This window comes from Mandrillus leucophaeus, unplaced genomic scaffold (assembly GCF_000951045.1).
Source record: "Mandrillus leucophaeus isolate KB7577 unplaced genomic scaffold, Mleu.le_1.0 Scaffold112, whole genome shotgun sequence".
NCBI classification, from domain to species: Eukaryota; Metazoa; Chordata; class Mammalia; order Primates; family Cercopithecidae; genus Mandrillus; species Mandrillus leucophaeus.
This window is the reverse complement of record NW_012099432.1, coordinates 1,617,657-1,636,725: the sequence shown is the minus strand read 5'-3', so window position 1 is coordinate 1,636,725 and position 19,069 is coordinate 1,617,657. Positions and strand designations below refer to the sequence as shown.

At 55.0% G+C, this 19,069-nt stretch overlaps 1 protein-coding gene across 7 annotated transcripts in view; it reads right to left on the bottom strand.

Moving 5' to 3' along the window:
* The window catches only part of SMARCA4 (SWI/SNF related, matrix associated, actin dependent regulator of chromatin, subfamily a, member 4), a 126,319-nt gene that overhangs the window by 38,534 nt on the left and 68,716 nt on the right, over nt 1-19,069 (bottom strand). For all 7 annotated transcript variants that reach the window (XM_011994695.1, XM_011994687.1, XM_011994703.1 and 4 more), the window contains 10 exons: nt 18,486-18,607; nt 16,117-16,267; nt 13,210-13,373; nt 7,374-7,440; nt 6,718-6,828; nt 4,509-4,751; nt 2,834-2,947; nt 2,024-2,131; nt 966-1,052; nt 117-163 (listed from right to left, as the gene is read on the bottom strand). In XM_011994695.1, the coding sequence (XP_011850085.1) occupies nt 117-163; nt 966-1,052; nt 2,024-2,131; nt 2,834-2,947; nt 4,509-4,751; nt 6,718-6,828; nt 7,374-7,440; nt 13,210-13,373; nt 16,117-16,267; nt 18,486-18,607 (1,214 nt within the window). The remainder of the gene's footprint in view (nt 1-116; nt 164-965; nt 1,053-2,023; nt 2,132-2,833; nt 2,948-4,508; nt 4,752-6,717; nt 6,829-7,373; nt 7,441-13,209; nt 13,374-16,116; nt 16,268-18,485; nt 18,608-19,069) is intronic.

The window sequence follows — 19,069 nt, the reverse complement described above, 5'->3', positions numbered from 1 at the left end:
CTAATTTTCTGCCTTTGAAATTGAACAAACATAACAGCAGCAATAAAGGCAACAAAATGACAGAAAACCTCTGCATGGACCACCTGCCCACCCCATCCAGTTGGGAAGCTTCTCACCCTTGGACAATGCCGCCGGTGAACCCCAAGTGCTCGGAAAAGGACTCCTGCAAGGCAAAGAGAGAGGCGTCAGTGACAGGCAGGTGCGGGCCACCGGGCACCCCTGCGGTCCGCACACACCTCTGGTGCTCAGAGGACAAAGCCCCTGAACTGTGTGCTCGGCATGGGCCCACGGCAGCTCTGAGACCAGACACAGATGCCAAAACCATCCTTCTTAGTCCACTGACATCTTTTCCCTCACACTCCTCCAACGAAGGAAAGGACATCCCATACAGCACTCTTCACACCGAGTGCACGAGGACGTCATGGGGCCACAGCCATGCTCAGGGTGCTGAGACAGCCCCAGGGGCTCTCCTGGTGGGCATCAGGGGGTCTCCAACGACCCCAACACTTTACACCAAGAAACACGAACATACGCATGCTTCTAAGAAGAATCCAGATTCTCAAAGGCACCATGACCCAAAAGGGTTCTGACTCCCCCACACTTCACTGAAGAGGGTGATGACTCTTGACGCCCCGCAACGTGAGAAAAGTCAGCATGCCAAAGAGATGCAGCAGGGCCCCCTTGGCGGGGGGACACGTCCCCCAGAGGCGTCTCCAAACGCTCCTGTTCTCTGAGGGTAAGCTTTCAGGGCCCTGTATTCCTATTGCATGTTGCGCCCTAACTGCTGGGATTCTTTCCGTAAGCACTGGCGAAGTGAAGATCAAACAAGGAGCAGATGTACCAGCATTACCTAATGAAAATATTCGAATCTATTTTTAAAGAGTTGTCGAGGAGAAGCAAGCCAGCTCTGCCTAAGAGCTCAGTGGACGGCAGGCCCTGAGCCGTCCGGGCCGCGGCAGGCTCACCTCGATGTGCTGGAACATGTAGGGGTGGTTGCAGATCTTCCGCAGCTGCATGATGGTGTTCATCAGGGTCTTGGTGCCGCCTTTGCCCTGGGAGGCAGATGAGAGGGTCCCAAATGGGGTCTTGCCCTCCTGGGGCGGGGTGGGGTGGGCTTGGTGGATGGGTGGTTGCTGGCAGAAGGGCCGTGGGGATGCTCTAGTGGGAAGGAGTGGCTTTAGGCACAGCAATTGGGAGGAGATGGCAGGCTGGAGGCCTGGAGGCCCCCAACAAGCCCTGGGAAACACACGACTGCCTGGTACAGCAGAGGGCAGATGGCGGGGACAGGGCCAGCACGACGGGACAGAAACAAGACTGGCAAAGGGCCGAGGCAGAGTCCCCGACGCTTTGTGATGCCACCTTTGTTCTGGGCACTGTTACTGTGGGATTCCCTAGAGGGTCTCAGCTGGGTGAGCCATGACTCAGGAGGCTCCCTGGACTCCAAGATGAGGAAGGAGGTGGGGGCAGGGGCGGGGGGTGTGTGCTCTGGGCTGGGAATGGACTAGGGAACACACTGCTGTTCAGCTCAGGGGAGGAGGGGCACAGACACAACATCTGAGGGAAGCCAGGCCGAGGTCAAGGCCTTGGGGGCAGAATCAAGGGGTCTGGTGTATTCCCTGGGAGGACAATTTCACTCCTGCTGAGCAGAGCCAGGCAGGTGGGTCCTGGGGCCCGGGATTCTCAAGAGCAGCCCCTGAAGGAGACAGCCCGCTCCCTCCCTTTCACTTAATAAGAGAGAGAAGGGGGGCATTCTAGAACACTCTAACCCTGCTAGGGTTAGTGCTGGGCCCAGACCGCCAATTGCAGAAGGAGTCAGTGTTTCATAAGCAAAGGGGAAGCCACTGGCAACTGAGTCAGTGTGTCCTGACACAAGCCACCAGCCATGATAACCAGGGCTGGCCAGACGCCCTGGGGATCAGGACCAGATCATGACCCGATGGTCAGAGCGTGCTCTGCCCTGCCTGCCACACTGCCCGCCTTTGACACCCGGTGGGGAATGCAGCTGGGGGACTCCGGGGCCCACCTTCTTGTCCTTCTCGGAGCCGTCAGTCAGCAGCACGCCCTTGGCCTGCATGTGGCGGTAGAGCACTCGCTGCAGCGCAGACATGTCGCACTTGATGACATACTCCACCTGCAGGGGGCACACGAAGCTCACGAGGGCCCAAGGTGGCTTGAGGCCTGACTCCCACCACCCAAACCGAGCTCTGACCTCCCCAGCCCTGTCATATGAGCTCTGACCAGGGCACACTGGGGTGTGGGTGAGGAGCCCCGCAATGCTGGAGAGAAGAGGGGAGACCTGCGCAAAGAGAGGAAGTAGCACACAGAGATACCCAGGGGATACTGGGCCAAAAAGGGCCCCTCAGCCATCTCCTGGGGGCCTCTCCACAGCCAGCCAGGAAACAAACAGCAAGAGGGGCAACTGTGGCTGGGGACCCCGAGTTTGCGGGTCTTGCTGTGGGAACTGGGTCCGGGGGTGTGGCTGCTGCAGGCCTTGAAAACCCAGAGCCATGACTGGGGGCCAGGGGGCGACCCCAAGCCCACGGCCCCTCCTGATGTGGCCAGGAGAGCCTGCACAGGCACCTGGCCCCTGACAGGAAGTGGGATTTTGTGCTCTAACCTATTGTGAGCTATGTGAGTCTATGAGTGCTTTTTAATCCCTACGGCAGAACAGCAGCATAGAGCGTGACAGACCCAGTGACATCATCGCCGCCCCCAAGCTGGATTGACCAGGGCAGGCCCGGGACTGTGGGGAGAGACCCTGAGCACGCCCAGCCCTGGGGAAAGCCCCCACATGAGGCTGCTTCACCAGTGGCTCCCGTCAAAACTCCGTCACCTTTTCGGGCAACTGGGCCTCGACTTCCTTCTTGAGTCGTCGGAGCAAGAAGGGCCGCAGCACTTTGTGGAGACGCCGGATGATGAGAATGGTTTCCTCCTCATTCAGGTCCACCTGGAACCCCCCAAGACGCGAGAAGCAAGCATTACCTCCAAAGGAGGGCAACGGAGGTCTCACTAGAAGGTGCGGATGTGGAGACAGGGGGGATGGGGTCCCCTGGGATGTCCCTGACCTTGACATGTGGCTTTTCAGACCGCTTTATGCTTTCTGGGGGCCCAGCAGGGCACCCTCTTCTTTAGGAAACTGTAAGGATCTGGTTCCCTCCGTGTAATTCCTGGGACATGGAGCTGCAGTACCCAGAGCACAAACCTCTGTGTGGACCATCTGCCCACCCCATGCAGTTGGGAAGCGTCTCACCCTGCTCCCTGTGCCTCACCAGAAAGACCCCGGCAGCGGGCATGCTGCTCTCCACGAGTAACACAGACTGGAGTGCCCACAGACCCACCACACACCAAGCTCACGCCAGCAGCGCTGCAGGGGCCAGTCTGACCACGTGGGGCTTACACAGAGTGATTCTCAGGGAGGGCTCTCACTCAGCCTGGGTGGAGCTAGGTGAAAGAAACCCTGACCTCCCACGGCGCCTACTCCTCTACTAAGAACTAACTTTTAAAATGATTTAATTAAAAAGTTAAAGCAAAATGAGATGAAGCCAGAACTTTTCTTCTATTGCTTCCCAAGCAATCCTTTGGCAGAGCTTTTGCTCGGCTCAGAAAGTGCCGAAACTACGGCATCAGATCCTGGCTCTTGGTGTGGGGGGCCTGGGAATCTAAAAATTGGGGAACCTTTTATCATAAGGCTTTGGGGAATGCCTCAGTTTCTCTGTCAGAAGAGTCACAGCCTTGACCAGCAGCCGAGAGGGCAGGGAACTCACGGACGAGGCCAGGAAGGCCCCAGCTGCCCTGGACCTGTCTAAGATGGGAAGAAGGGGGTGGGCAGGGCACTTCGAGGTAACCTCTGTAGTTCTGCCCACACTTCAGCATCTGGCTACTTAAACCCCTTAGAAAGAAACACAGCCCGTCCCACAGTTTCAACCTCCAACAGCAAGGGGGGCTCTAGGCTCAGGGACCAGTGCTGGTGTGGGGCTACGCATCCATGATGATGCCGCCATGCCACGGCCTGGCTGATGTTGTCACCCAGACACTGAGACACACTGGCCACTGCGCTTTTGGAAAACAACATAAGACAGAACCTGACCATGCAGCCTCGTTAACTGGAATCTTCCAAGCTTCCTTCCCACTGCCCTGAGGGTGAGTTCTGAGGGCACCTAAAGGGGCCTACAGCACGCTGCAGACTCTAGCGGTGCTCTCCACACACTTGCGGTTCCACAGCTGCCTCAGGGCCATCTTCCTCACCATTCCTTCTACACCTGCAGCACAGAGTCAGAGACGCCCCACGCATTCCGAGATTCACCATCATGACCTCTGCCCTGCTCCCCTGGGGCCCTTATGGCTGCCCCAGCCTTGGGTTCCAGGGCTCCCCTGCTCCATGCAGATGCGGAATCTCGCCAGGCACCCAGCACAGGCCTAGCCAGCTGTAGCAGGCGCTCGACACGCTCTAGCCAGCAGAACCAGCCGCACCTGGAACCATCAGCATGGGCACAACTGGACAAACCCACCTTTTCCCCAGTCATGGCGAAGGGTGCGTTGAACCACTGCTCGAAGGTGCTGCAGCTCTTGAAGATGGTGGGCAGCAGGAAGTTGAGCAGCGCCCAGAGCTCGGGAAGCTTGTTCTGCAGTGGTGTGCCTGTCAGCAGCAGGCGGCGGGGCGCCACATAGTGCGTGTTGAGCACCTGCGTCAGCTTGCAGTGGTGGTTCTTCATGCGGTGACCTTCGTCCACAATCATGTACTTCCAACGGATCTGCCGGCACAGAGTGGGCAATCAGGGGCGGGGGCAGCAGGTGGCCCAGCACAGGGGGAGAATCTCCCACTCTGTGCCCAGGAGCCAGGAAGGCTCCAGGTGGAAGAGCGCAGCTGGGTGGAGAGCACAGTCCTGACGTCCTGCCCCGGGGCCGACTCACCGAGTTGGAGCCACACAAGGTAGCCCTCGAGACAGGCCCGTGACCCCATGACTATTGTCAGGTGAGCAAAGCGAATTGCAAAAAAGTAAGCTGGCTTCCCCGCAAAATCACACATATCAACCTACAGCACAGAAAAATGCCCAGCACATTCTGACAGAAGATACATCTTGCTGACTGGGGAGTCTGTCCCGCTGGTGTGGAGGGTCTCAGGGGAACTGGGTTGGTGATGGGTACATTTCTAATGAGCAGCCTATGATTCAGAACATGTGCCCCATGGGGTAGGGGCCGCGCCACTACATACAGGGCCATGCAGGTCAGGAGGGGGCGCAGTGGCCGCACTCAAAGAGCACTCCCACTGTGGGGTGATTACATCACCCGAGTCACTGGCAGGGGAGCATGGGGTTTCAGAGCCTGATTCCTGGGCCTGCACACGACCTGGCTTTCTACAGAGTCAGCCGCAGAGGAAGCACCTGAAGCACAGACCTGAGGCAAGAGCCTGCACGCAGGATACCCAACTCCCTGGGCCTCAGTTTCCTCCCGTGTTGGCTCAGGGAAAAAACACCCAGTCCTCGGAAGGCTGAGGCAGGAGAATCACTTGAACCCAAGAGGCAGAGGCTGTTGCAGTGAGCTGAGATCGCTCCACTGCACTCCAGCCCGGGGGACAGCCGTGAGACTCTGTCTCAAAAAAAAAAAACAGCCCCAGTATCGTCACTCCAGCCATGCACTGAGAGGCGGGGCAACCCATAAACAGCTCCTCCATCCCCCCCATCCCTGGGTCAAGAACTCCACTGTTAGGCCAGCCACAGTTGCCCAGTGCTTTGTGAGGCCAAGGTGAGAGGATTCCTTGAGGTCAGGAGTTTGAGATCAGCAGAACAGCCAAGACCCCATCTCCATAAAAAATAAATTTTAAAAAATTAGCTGGGCTTGGTGGGACTACTCAGGAGGGTGAGGTGGAAGGATCGCTTGAGGCCAGGAGATTAGGCCTGCAGCGAGCCGTGATCGCATCACTGCACTCCAGCATGGGCAACAGAGCGAGACTTGGTCTCAAAAAAAAAAACCGCAAAAAATTTTACTGCTCAACACTCACTCAGTTGGATGTTTAGGAGTGAGACCAGGTACATCTTTACCTGCGACCCCTCCTCGAATGAGGAACATGAGTTTTTGGAGGCAGAGGACTATGTCTGTTTTCTATCTGGGCCATATTTTCATCACTGATGGCCATGCTGGGACTGCTTTCACAGTTTCATCCCAGAAGAGGCTTCCAAGCCAGCAGGACCCTCACGGAACAGCCCAAACCAGCTGCCCAAGGCCAGCAGGCAGTCATGGTTTTTGGCCCTCGAGCTCTCCCCCACACGCTGAATCTCAGCCCATGGCCTGTGGTGAGAAGCCAGGGCCCCAGGGAGGGACGGCCAAAGCAGTGAGAGACAGGAGGACAAGACTGGTCTGGCCAAGGCCCCATGGGGACCCTGTAGGTGGGTCAGGAGACGCCTTGGTGCTGAGGCTCTCTGGGCAAAAGGCCCAAGAGGAGGCAGAGCTCATGCTGTGCAGATGGCCCCAGCTTCTGGGCCTGACTCAGGGCCTGCCTGGAGACAGTTGGGGAGGTAAACCCGAGGACGCCCCTACCTGGGCCTTCCCCCTACACAGGGCAGCTGTCTTCACCCACATGCAGGTAGGGCTCTGGGAAGTTACTCGCAGGGGCTTTGGAGGGGACGGGCAGCGTGACCCATGTGTGAACATCGTGGTCAGGCAGCAGCAGCCCCAAAGCACTCGGCCCGTGGCCTGGCGTTTCCCCCGGGGACACGCTACCTTGGCGAGGATATGCTTGTCTTTGATGATGTACTCGTACGTTGTCAGCAAGACGTTGAACTTCCCACTCCGGAGCTGGGGGACAAAGGCCCGTCTTGCTGCTGGGGATCCCTGTAAGGGAAGCAGGATACGCAGCTCAGCTTTTGGGGCCGGGTGGCAGGAGGGGCACAGGCACCCCCCGCAGCTGCCCAGTGACACGGTGGGAGGGCTTGTCCTCACAGAGGGGAGTGGGGAAAGGGGCTGGCAGGGCCGCTGGCCCGTCCCCAGACCTCCCCATGCAGAACATGCGCTGCAGAGGGAAGGGGAAGCAATGCGGGCCAGTGGTGGCCAGGGCCTGAGGGAACCGCGCAGCCTGCACCGCCATCTGCCCATTCCTGGTGGCTGGGTCCCCATCTCAGGCTCCCGAGCTGGCCTCTGAGTGCTGACCACCATGCTCACTCCTGCCTCCTCCCCAGTGAGCTAATCTGCTCTGTCCCTGCCCAGTCCAAACTCCCGGACCCATGTGACTGGAGTTCCAGGCTGTCCTGGAGACTCCGTGTGACGGGAGACCCAGCATTCTCCCCAGGTTCACTGTGCAGAGGTGTGTGTGGATGTCCCGCCCGCCCACTGCCTGCACCTCCGTAGCAAGAGTGGAAACCTCAGCGGCCGTGACCTACCTTGTAGGACACCTTCACCACGGAGGGGGCCCACTTGTCAAACTCGTACGCCCAGTTGGACAGCGTTCTGATGGGACAAGGAAATGAGAGTCAAGTGCTGGCCTCTCATCAACGGCTCACTGTGCAAACCCACAGCCACTGGCTGCCAGGGCGAGGCCAACATGGTTACGGCCCCCAGAGTGGGCAGAGAAACTGTGTTTAGGGCGGTGGAGGGAGGGAGGGAAGGAGACTGGCGAGGACGTAAAGGGCTCTGCCTCGGAGGGCACAAGGGAGGCCACTGGGAAAAGAGGACAAGGGCTTTTAGAGAAGTAGGGACACAGAGATGTGATGGGGGACAGAAACAACACTGCCAGGGCTGGGGGAGCCTGCACCTGCTGCCAGGAAAATGCAGCTTCAGAACACAGGCTTCATGCCCAGAGCCAGGCTATCAACAGTGCTGTGGAGACCTGGGGATATGGGAGACACCAAACGGTCTTTCTGCCACCCTTCAGCCATGGAAGGTTCCTGACTGTGAGAGAGAACGAGGACAGTGAGGGGCGAGGCAGGGCCTGGCTCAGGTGGCAGGCAGGAGGACAGGGATGGGAGGGAGTGGCGATACGTGGCTGCTCCCCTGTGGGATGACCAGGACTGGGATGAGGGAGGACATGGGGGAAGGCAGAATGCAGTGGGGAGGGGTGAGTCACCTGGGACCGACAGCCTAGAGACTGAGGAGAGGGTGGAGGCAGCGATAAAGCTGAGTCCCCAAGGGGGCGGGCTCTGGGAGGAAGACTGGGGCAGGGAGTTTTCAGTGGGGGAGTGAAGCCACTCAGAAAGTCTAGACGGGGTGGTTCGTAAAGACAGGGCTCGAAGCTGGAGTTCCAGGGACTACTCCTGGTTTACCCCCAAGCAGTTCCAGGAGGGAGGTGCTGTGTCCACCATGAACCCATCTTCAGCCCCCCTGGAAGCCACAGCCAACCAGGCGGCAGAGCCAATGGGGATAGTCTCTGAAGGAGTGTGGGGAGCAGGGGCTCAGCAGCCTTGCGCTTCCGCTGCCTTTTGCCCTGTCCACTCTCCTGGAACCTGGATGAGGTGAGGGAGGCAGTGGAGCCGTCTTGTAACCATGAGGTAAGGAGCCTGAGGGTTGGAGTCACCCAAGAATGACTGGGCAAAAACCTGGGGGAGGCTGGGTCCCTGATGGCATCTTGGAGCCACTGGACCTGGCCCGTAGGGCCTGACCCTGCGCTTCCGCTGACTTAGGAACAGTGAAACCTCCCTGGAATGATGGGGGACAGTCAGGGCACCAAGGGAGAAGCTGGAGATGTGAGAAGCATCTGCACTGGGAGGGAGAAGAGCCAGAGCAAGGGTCAGGAGGGGCCTGAGGGGACAGGTTCCGGAGACAGAAGTCCAAACGGAGGCAGGACAAGCAGCTCACGGAAGGAGGCAGCAATTCCCAGTTGAGAGGGCCGGCACGGTCGGATGCCCGTACGCTGTAAACATTCCCCAGGGCGCGGGCCCTCTTCTGGCCTGCAGGAGCTGGCGTTCCACAGTGTGGACACTTGCCCAGGTGGGGCGTGGTGTGAAAAGACTGCAGGAGCACCCACCTCATAACCTCACTGAAGTGAGGGAAGGAGCTGACCTCTATCACCCTGGAAATGGAATCTGACTGCAATCTGGATGCCTGACGACACAAGGAACTGGTCCCAAGGCCTGCGTTCTAGTGGTTCAAGATGCTTCTCAGAGGTACGGGCTCACTACTCTGAAACTGCTGTCCACGGACGCTGAGACTGGGAACACGCACAGGGTGCAAGTGCGAGAAGGAACCTGTGGTCCCCACTCCCGCAGACAGTGGCGTGAACTCATGTTCAGCTTAACACAGAAACAGATGCAGAGGCAGAGAAGGCCTTTTAGACGATATGTGCACATAGCATCAGCACGCGGACACAAATCTCCAAGCACTGACCACTGAGAGGGCCCAGGGAGCAACGACACCCCAGAAGCAACGGGCCCATCCAGGACCCAGGTCTTGGTTCCCAAACCGATTCTGTAAGAAGGGAAACCAGGCTCCATGGAGAAATGGCTGATTCGAGGGAGTGGGCAGGAAATGGACTATGTAAGCCTGTGGCATCTCTTGGTGCCAAAAAGCAAGAAAGTCCTCAAAATTCACCCAATGCTGGGGGCGTGTCAAAGGACAGAAGAGCCAACCTAAAGAGCTCCCAGTGGCCAAAGCTGGATGGATTTGAGCCACAAAACAAAACCCAGCACTGGTGCATAGCCTGGAGTAGAAAATAAATAATTTAATCCGTAGGTCCATACTCAAATGAAGAAATGACTAAATCAATAGAAAGGACACAATTCATCCAGGGAGAATTCTCCCAGGCCGAACCTGAAAAAACTGAAGCAATGAAATAAATAATATTTGTTTGTGTGAGTCCACAATGATATAAGAATTACCCTAACAAGCACATGGGGGAGAAGAGAAAGCTCTTCCTAATAGTAGAATTCCAGGTAATTTGCAGAGAAGGGTGGATAGAAACAGGTAACCATGTATCTAGCAACTCTCATGTAACTATTTTTTCAGGCAAGACTTATCCGATGTTTGCTGCTATAGTTTGGGTATTTGGTGCTTCCAAACCTCATGCCGAAATCTGATTTCCAGTGTTGGAGGTGGGGCCTGGTGGTAGGCGAATGGGTCACAGGGGCGGAACCCTCATGAATGGCCTGTACCATACTGGGGATGGGGGATGAGTGAGTTCTTGCTCTCTGAACTCCCTTGGAAGCTACTGTTAAAAGGAGCCCGGCACCCGAATCCTCCCTCGCCTCCTCTCTCCCCATGGGATCTCTACACTGGTTGCCCTCTGCCTTCCACCAGGAGTGGAATCCGCCTGAAGCGCTCACCAGGTGCCCAGTCTTCCAGCCAGCAAAATCATGAGCCAAATAAACCTCTGGTTTTTTTGGGTTTTTTTTTTGAGAAAGAGTTTCATTCTTTTGCCCAGGCTGGAGTGCAATGGCGCGATGTCTGCTCACTGCAACCTCTGCCTCCCAGGTTCAAGCGATTTTCCTGCCTCAGCCTCCGGAGTAGCTGGGATTACAGGCATGCGCCACCACGCCTGGCTAATTTTTTTTTGCATTTTTGGTGGAGACAGGGTTTCACCATGTTGGTGAGGCTGGTCTCCTGACCTCAGGTGATCCGCCCACCTCGACCTCCCAAAGTGCTGGGACTGCAGGCGTGAGCCACCACACCTGGCTAAACCTCTTTACCACCTAGCCTCAGGTATTCCTTTATGGCAACAAGAAATGGAGTAGGACAGATGCTGAAATGACTGGGAAAAGTAGGAAGAGAAATGGGATATTTACATACTGTCAAAGTGCGTTCCCACGAGATAGTTATTAACGGAAAGTGTAACTTTCCGTTTACAGTGGGAAACCCAGCAGGCACCTTGCCCAAGAGTCCAAGGCCTCAACATCTCACGCCTTCCCCGCTAAGGCACATCAAGCAGGGCGTGGCGTTGCTCCACGTGATCACGTAAGACAAACCCAAACTGAAGGAGAGGCTACCAAAGCTCCGACCAGGATTCAACAGCTTCAAGCTCGACAAGGATGAAGGATGAAATGAGGAACTGCCACAGGCATGCCACACAGACGTGACAGTGTGGGATCCTGGACCAGAACAAGGCCACCTGTGGGAAAACTGACAAGACTGGTAAATAAGGCCTCTGGTTTGCTATTAGTATTACGTCCATGTTATTTTCCTGGTTTTCATAATTGTCCTGGGGTTATGAAAGAATGGGGAAGATGCGTGAAGGGTACATAGTAATTCTTTACACTAATTCTTCAATGTTTTATAAAAATGAGTTCGCCAGACATGGTGGCTCACTCCCCTAATCCCAGCACTTTGGGAGGCCGAGGCGGGCAGATCACGGGGTCAGGAGTTCAAGACCAGCCTGGCCAACATGGAGAAGCCCCGCCTCTACTAAAAATATAAAAAAATTGCCGGGTGTGGTGGTGCATGCCTGTAATCCCAGCTACTTGGGAGGCTGAGGCAGGAGAATCGCTTGAACCCGGGAGGTTGAGGTTGCAGTGAACCGAGATGGCACCACTGCACTCCGGGCCAGTCAACAGTGTGAGACTCCTTCTCAAAAAATATAAATAAATAAATAAATAAATAAATAAATAAATAATGAGATCATTTCAAAATGAAGTTTAAAAAAATTTTTTTAAAGCAAAAATTAACTAAGAACCAAGGCTGCAAAACAACAGCACCCCGGAGAGCGGCATTCCAGCAGAGATGGTGATCTGAGAAGTTTGTAAGTGAAAGGAGGGAAAATCGGGAACCTCAGAGGGCGGCTGCCACCGCGCCCATCATCCTCTGGGGGAAGAAGGGCAGAGGGGAGCCAGGAGATGGGCAGAGCCGGAAGGAACAGCGTCCGGACAGACAGGGGACAGAGCTCAGGAAGGTGCAGCGGGATCGCTATAGCAATCTGGGTCTGACCACGAGGGGAGGTGCGGCTGCCTGTAGCACTGTGCACAAGGAAGCCCTGCTCCTCCAGGGCAGTCTGTTCTACCCGCCATGAGGGAAGCAGGGGGACAGAAGAGAGAAACAGCTCCACGGTAAACCTGGGAGGGTTCTGGGGTCCTCACCTTTCCTCCAGTCCTACCTGCAACAGTCAGGACGTCAGGCCCACCATGGGGCCTGGCTGTCTTACAGACAGGAGGGCATTTTCCCACGGGGTTGGGGCACGGGCATGCAGCTCGCCAGCCTGCTGGGGGTTGGGGGTGCGCTGCTGACTCATGGCTGCAGTGGTCCCTGTGAGTGCCTGGCTGGAGGTAGGGGCTGTGCTCTAGGGCCGGACCAAGTGCCATGCTGAGGTTTGGCCAATCAGAGCAGACTAACCCCCAGGCCAGTGACTGCCTGCGTGCTGGACATGTGACTTGAACTGGACCAGTAAGAGTCAGCCCTGGGGTTTTCTGGGAAAACCCTGGGCTGGTCTCCCTTTTGGTGCAGGGGCTGAGCTGGGTAGGGAGATGTCCAGAGAGGTGGGCAAGGGGGTGGACTCTCAGTTTGCTGGAAGAAAAAGGCCAGTGGAGCCAGGCAGTGGCAAGTGAGAGCCTCTTATGGTATCCAGATCCCACCATGCCCAAGCACCTGGGCCACGCTGGGATGTGCCCGAGGGCTCTGGTGGCCTTAGCATCGCACTGCATGGCGAGGAAGTAGAGACTGTTTGTTCAATGGAGCCTCAATGGCCTCACCCTACTTTTCTAGTGGGAGGTTTTTGTCTCCTGCGACTCCCATGCATGGACTTTGCTGGTTGTGGGACTTGAAAAGGACACCAAGGACATCCCAGGAGAGGGACCCCAGGCCTCCTCAGGGGTGGAGGGGATAAGCAGTCATGCCCCTACTTGCTCCGGAACCCAGAGGCAGAGGCTGTGATGTGTGGAGCTGTGCACAGGCCCGAGGCGGGTGGAGCTGTCCTAACCCCCAGTAGCTCAGGATGTGACTGTACCTGGAGACAGCGCCAATACAGAGGCAATGAAGTTAAAGCAGGCCCTTAGGATGCACCCTCATCCAACCTGACCGGTGTCCTTCTAAGAAGAAGAGATGAGGACACAGGCATGCACGGAGGAAGGGCCACGTGAAGGCACAGGGAGACACGTGTAAGCACGCATCCCTGCAAGCCAGGAAGAGAGGCCTCAGGAGGAAGCAACCTACTATAGCTTGACCTTGGACTTCTGGCCTCCAGGAAAATACATTTCCGTCATTAAGCCACCTCGTCTGTGGTACTCTACTGTGGCAAACTTAGGAAACGAACACAGGAGCGTGTGAGCAGCGTGTGCGGTGTTGCTGGCACCGGGTACTCACGAGAGAGGCACAATGATGAGGAAGGGCCCGTTGATGCGTTTGTGCTCCATGAGGTACGTGATGAGCGCGATGGTCTGGATGGTCTTCCCCAGGCCCATCTCGTCAGCCAGGATGCCGTTCAGGTTGTTGTTGTACAGGGACACCAGCCACTCCAAGCCTTTGATCTGCAAAGACAGACACGGCCACGCCAGGACTGAAGGCCGGGTAGGACACCAGAGGGTTCTCCACATTCAGAGAGTCAGCCACGAGTTCTGCCTGAGCCACATCCCACCCTTGACTGCCTTTACCGAGGATTTTCCTCTGAACCAACCCGATTCTTTATTGCGGAACCTCAGCCTTACAATAGCGTCTGTGAAGTTGCAGGGTGACTGTGCTAATGATGGACAAGTGTAACATTTCTGGTGCACATCCCAACAGCTCATTCCCAACTGTTACACTGTCCGCCTGTCCCTGCCTGACCATGCCCCACACAGCACACAGGAAAAACCTGCCCACACCAGGGGACACCTGCACTCAGGAAACCACGAGGGCTTCAGGGCTTCAGGGCGACTTGGTGAGGAATTTGCCGCCTGAACATCATTTCAAGATTACGGGAGGGATTTCCAAAGCCTGGGAGCTTTCTGAAATACAGGTCTTAAATACAAGACTATTTGCAAACTGAAGATAATGTTATGAAGGAAAATTTGGAAATTTTCATAATGGATTGAGGAAGTAAGTTCTGGCCAAGTTCTAATTCTTTTTTTTTTTTGAGACCGAGTCTTACTCTTACCCAGGCTGGAGTGCAGTGGCCCGATCCTGACTCACTGCAACCTCTGTCTCCTGGGTTCAAGCAATTCTCCTACCTCAGTCTCCCAAGCAAATGGGATTACAGGCATGCACCACCATGCCCAGCTAATTTTTTTTTTTTTCGAGACGGAGTCTTGCTCTGTCGCCCAGGCTGGAGTGCAGTGGCCGGATCTCAGCTCACTGAAAGCTCCACCTCCCGGGTTCACGCCATTCTCCTGCCTCAGCCTCCCAAGTAGCTGGGACTACAGGCGCCCATCACCTCGCCTGGCTAGTTTTTTGTATTTTTAGTAGAGACGGGGTTTCACTGTGTTAGCCAGGATGGTCTCGATCTCCTGACCTCGTGATCTGCCCATCTCGGCCTCCCAAAGTGCTGGGATTACAGGCTTGAGCCACCGCGCCCGGCCCCAGCTAATTTTTTGTATGTTCGGTAGAGACAGGATCTCACCATGTTGGCTAGCCTGGTCTCAAAACTCCTGACCTCAGGTGATCCACCCGCCTTGGTCTCCCAAAGTGCTGGGATCACAGCAGTGAGCCACTGCGCCTAGCCAAGTTCTAATTTTTTTTAACTGCATTGGACTCCTGGAAAATTCCACTGACCATGAGATTTGCCTTTGTTTCACTATTGTTTTATAGAGATGGGGTCTCTCTATGTTGCCCAGGCTGGAGTGCAGTGGCTATTCATAGGGACTATCTCACTACGGATCAGCACATCAGTTTTGACCTGCTCCATTTCTGACCTGGGCAGATTCCCTCCTCCTTAGGCCACCTGGTGGTCCCCCACTCCTGAAGGTCATCATATTCATGCTGAACTTAGTACAGACACCTAATCGACATAGGGCACTACAGCTCAGAAGTCCTGGGCTTGGGCTCTCCTCCCACCTAAGCCGCCTGAGTATCTGGGACTACAGATGTGTGCAACCACCCCCAGCTAATTTTAAAAATATTTTTGTAGAGGCAGTGTCTCACTATGTTGCCCAGCCCATCTTCAACTCCTGGGATCATGTGATCTTCCCATCTCAGCCTCTTAAGTAGCTGGGACTGTAGGTGCATGCGCAGTTTTGAATGCTGATATTAACACAAAAGTTTTAAGAGTTGTCTTAAAGAAAGTTGGGGCTGGGTGAGGTGGCTCACACCTGTAATCCCAGCACTTTGGGAGGCCAAGGTGGGTGGATCACCTGAGGTCAGGAGTTTGAGACTAGCCTGGCCAACATGGTGAAACTCTGCCTCTAGTAAAAATACAAAAACTAGCTGGGCGTGATGGTGCACACTTGTAGTCCAAGCTACTCGGGAGTCTGAGGCAGGAGAATCACTTGAACCCGGGAGGCAGAGGTTGCAGTGAGCTGAGATCGTGCCACTGCACTCCAGCCTGGGCAAGAGAGAGAGACTCCATTTCAAAAGAAAAGAAAAGAAAAGAAAGTTGGGGAAGAGGGATCACAATCAAATTGAAAACCAGAGAGACCTGTTCTTTGGTTGGAGTTGTGCTGGTTGTCTTGTGGGACCTTGTAATGAGCTCGGGATGGCGGGCCGCATTAAGAGCATGAGCAGCTCTGCTTCTTGACTGTCCCAAGTCAGGCCCAGGTGAAAAGCTTCAGAGTCATCATCTTTTCACCCTCACACAGGACCTGCTACCCCATCCCCAGAAGAAAGAGCGGAGTCCAGGGCTGCCGGCTCCTAGATCTAAGCTCCAGACGCTTGCCGTTTCACACCACACAGAGCTCAGGTAATCTGCCCTGAGCAAGCAGATGCCCAGATCTGAGCTCCGGTCCTGGTTCAGCCCTACACACGGTGTGATGCTGAGGAGCTGCTGCACCCCTCTGCTCTTCAGGTGGCCCCATCTCCTCCGTGAGGCCACTGGCGTGCAAATCGCTCCCACTCTGCCTGGCACATCAGGCACTCAGTAGACACTGACTTTCTGCTGTTGCACTTCCTCCTGGCAGCTAACCTATCAGACCACATCTCTGTTTTACACAAGGCGAAACCGTGGCTCAGAGGGGAAAAGTGCATTGCCCACAAAGAGCAAAAAGTGAACTCAGGTCTGCCTGACGTCCGCAGCCCCCACCACCTGCGAACACCTGCACCGAGGCAGCTACACGGCAGTGGCCTCCCCAGTCCCCACCTCACCTGGTACTGTTTGAGGACACCATTGACCATAAGCGCTGACTGCTTGTCCACTCTCTCGGTGACAGCGTGGGCCACGGCATAGTAGGACTGCAGGCCACGTGCCAGGGCCTGGGACACACCATACTCATCATCGACATCTTGCTTGGCGTTCCTGGGAGTGAGACGGAAGCGCTGAGTAAGGACACACGTTCCTATCTGTGACAACGTGCTTGCTCCTGACACAAGCTCTGTGGAGTGGCCCTTTCTGCAGAATGACCTGTGGCCAGCACTGTAAGACATACAGAGGTGCAGCCGGAGAGTGTGAGGCCAGGCAGGGCAGCGCACACTGAGCCTGAGGGGCCCAGACTGGACTCCTGGGAGCTCTGGGTCCTGACTGCACCACCACAGAACAGGAATTCTGTCACGCAGACAGGCGCGGTGGCTCATGCCTGTAATCTCAGCACTTTGGGAGGCTGAAGCAGGCGGATAACGTGAGGCCAGGAGATCGAGACCAGCCTGGTCAACACGGTGAAACCCCATCTGTACTACAAAAAACAAAAATTAGGCTGGGCGCAGTGGCGGGCGCCTGTAGTCCCAGCTACTCGGGAGGCTGAGGCAGGAGAATGGCGTGAACCCGGGAGGCAGAGCCTGCAGTGAGCCGAGATCACGCCACTGCACTCCAGCCTGAGTGACAGAGCGAGACTCCATCTCAAAATAAAGAAAAAAAAAATTAGCCAGGCGTGGTGGTGGTGCATGCCTGTAACCCCAGCTACTCAGGAGGCTGAGGTGAAAGAATCGCTTGAGCCCGGGAGGCAGAGGCTGCAGAGAGCTGAGAGATCGAGCCACTGCACTCCAGCCTGGGCGACAAGGCAAACAAATTGCACTCCAGCCTGAGCGACTGTCTCAAAACAAACAAACAAAAAGAATGCTGTCACTTGCCAAAGCACATAAAGACACATTGCACCTAGCCAGACGCTGATAATAGGACTCATTCTTTCTAATAACAATTCATGAGCCTAAAGGTGAAAAGAAACACAGACTGAACAGGTTCATACAAAACCAGAATTGTTAAAACTTAGGCAATTTGTAATATAATCTGAATCTTTTTATTTTAAAAAGTGACTTTGGCCAGGTGAAGTGGCTCATGCCTGTAATTCCAGGACTTTGGGAGGCCGAGGTGGGTGGATCACGAGGTCAAGAGATCAAGACCATCCTGGCCAACATGGTGAAACCCCATCTCTACTAAAAATACAAAAATTAGCTGGACATGGTGGCCCGCGCCTGTAGTGCCAGTTACTCGGGAGGCTGACGCAGGAGAGTTGCTTGAACCCAGGAGGTGGAGGTTGCAGTAAGCTGAGATCGTGCCACTGTACTCCAGCGTGGTGAAATAAAAAAAAAAAAAAGTGACTTTTAGCCACCTATATATATATATATTTTTTGAGATGGAGTCTCACTCTGTTGCCCATGCTGGAGTGCAGTGGTGCTATCTTGGCTCACTGCAGCCTCCTCCTCCCCATTTCAAGCGATTCTCCTGCCTCAGTCTCGCAAGTAGCTGGGACTCCAGGTGCACATCACCACGCCCAGCTAATTTTGGTATTTTTAGTAGGGATGCGGTTTCACCATGTTGGCCAGGCTGGTCTTGAACTCCTGACCTCAAGTGATCCGCCTGCCTTGGCCTTCCAAAATGCTGGGATTATAGGCCTGAGTCACCGTGCCCGGCCCTCTCTTGCCTTTTAACAGGATCCATTCATTCCTTACCATAAGCAATGATGAGATTAGTGTGTTAACTGTGATGTGTTACAGGAGCAAAAGATGAGAAATATAACCTAAATGCCTGCCACCAAAGGACAGGCCTACAAAAATGAGAATATAACGTGACTCAGTATGACACTGCATACTGAGGACCAGACTGGGAGCACTCTGCACGGACACAGGATCACCTCCGAGAGGGAAGGTTCGGTGAAAATAACAAGGTGCACACCAATGTACACCGGAGATATGTATGCAAATGAAAAGACAAACACATGCACATTTTCCTTGCTAATGCAGACAGCATCTCTGAAAGATGACACACGAGGCTGGAAAGTTTCCCCAGGGAGGGCAGTGGAAAGGGAGGGAGCTGAGGAGCAGGGGACGGGGGGAGGAGGGCTTCTCCCACACACCTGACTACCTCGTAAGCATATGGTGAACCACGCGAATGCATTTGCTCTATTAAATCCCTATAAAATACATGAAATGTGAAGTAAATAAATTTGTTCTCTGTGATTCCACAGTGGCAGCTGGCTGGACAGTGCTGAATGTCATCTAGGGATGGCTGGGATTCTAGCCACTCCCACCAGCGCCACCTCACAGGAAGCTGGCACAGAACAGTGTGTGTCAGGATCCCTTACTCAATGATGTGCCGTGCGTCCACCTCAGAGACGTCGTCGCTGTCTGGATCTGGAATCTTCTTTTTCTCCTCCACGGGCAGGGTGGGAGGCTGCGCTGCCTGCGGCTGCTCTTCCTCCTCCTCCTACCAAGAGACAAGCCCGTGTCACCTCGGTTCATTCCCCAGAGAGGGGGGACGGGACTCCCATGGGGAGAACATAGTTTTAGAAGCAAGTGATCTTCTTACAGCCCTCACCCTCTCTACCTATCCTGGAATGTGTGATGTTTGTTATTTACGTCTTCTTTTTAAAATTATGTATTTATTATTATTAATATATGGGAGTCTAACTATGTTGCCCAGATGGCTTCGAACTCCTGAACTCAAGAGATCATCCTGCCTCAGCCTCCCCAGCAGCTAGAACTACAGATACGCACCACCACGCCCAGCTCAAATGTTTTAAATTTTGTAGATATGGGGTCTCGCTACCTTCCCCCGGCTGGTCTCAAACTCCTGGGCTCAAGCAATCCTCTCGCCTCAGCCTCCCAAGTAGCTGGGACTACAGGCAAATGCCACCATACTGGCTACATCTTTTTTTTTTTTTTTTTT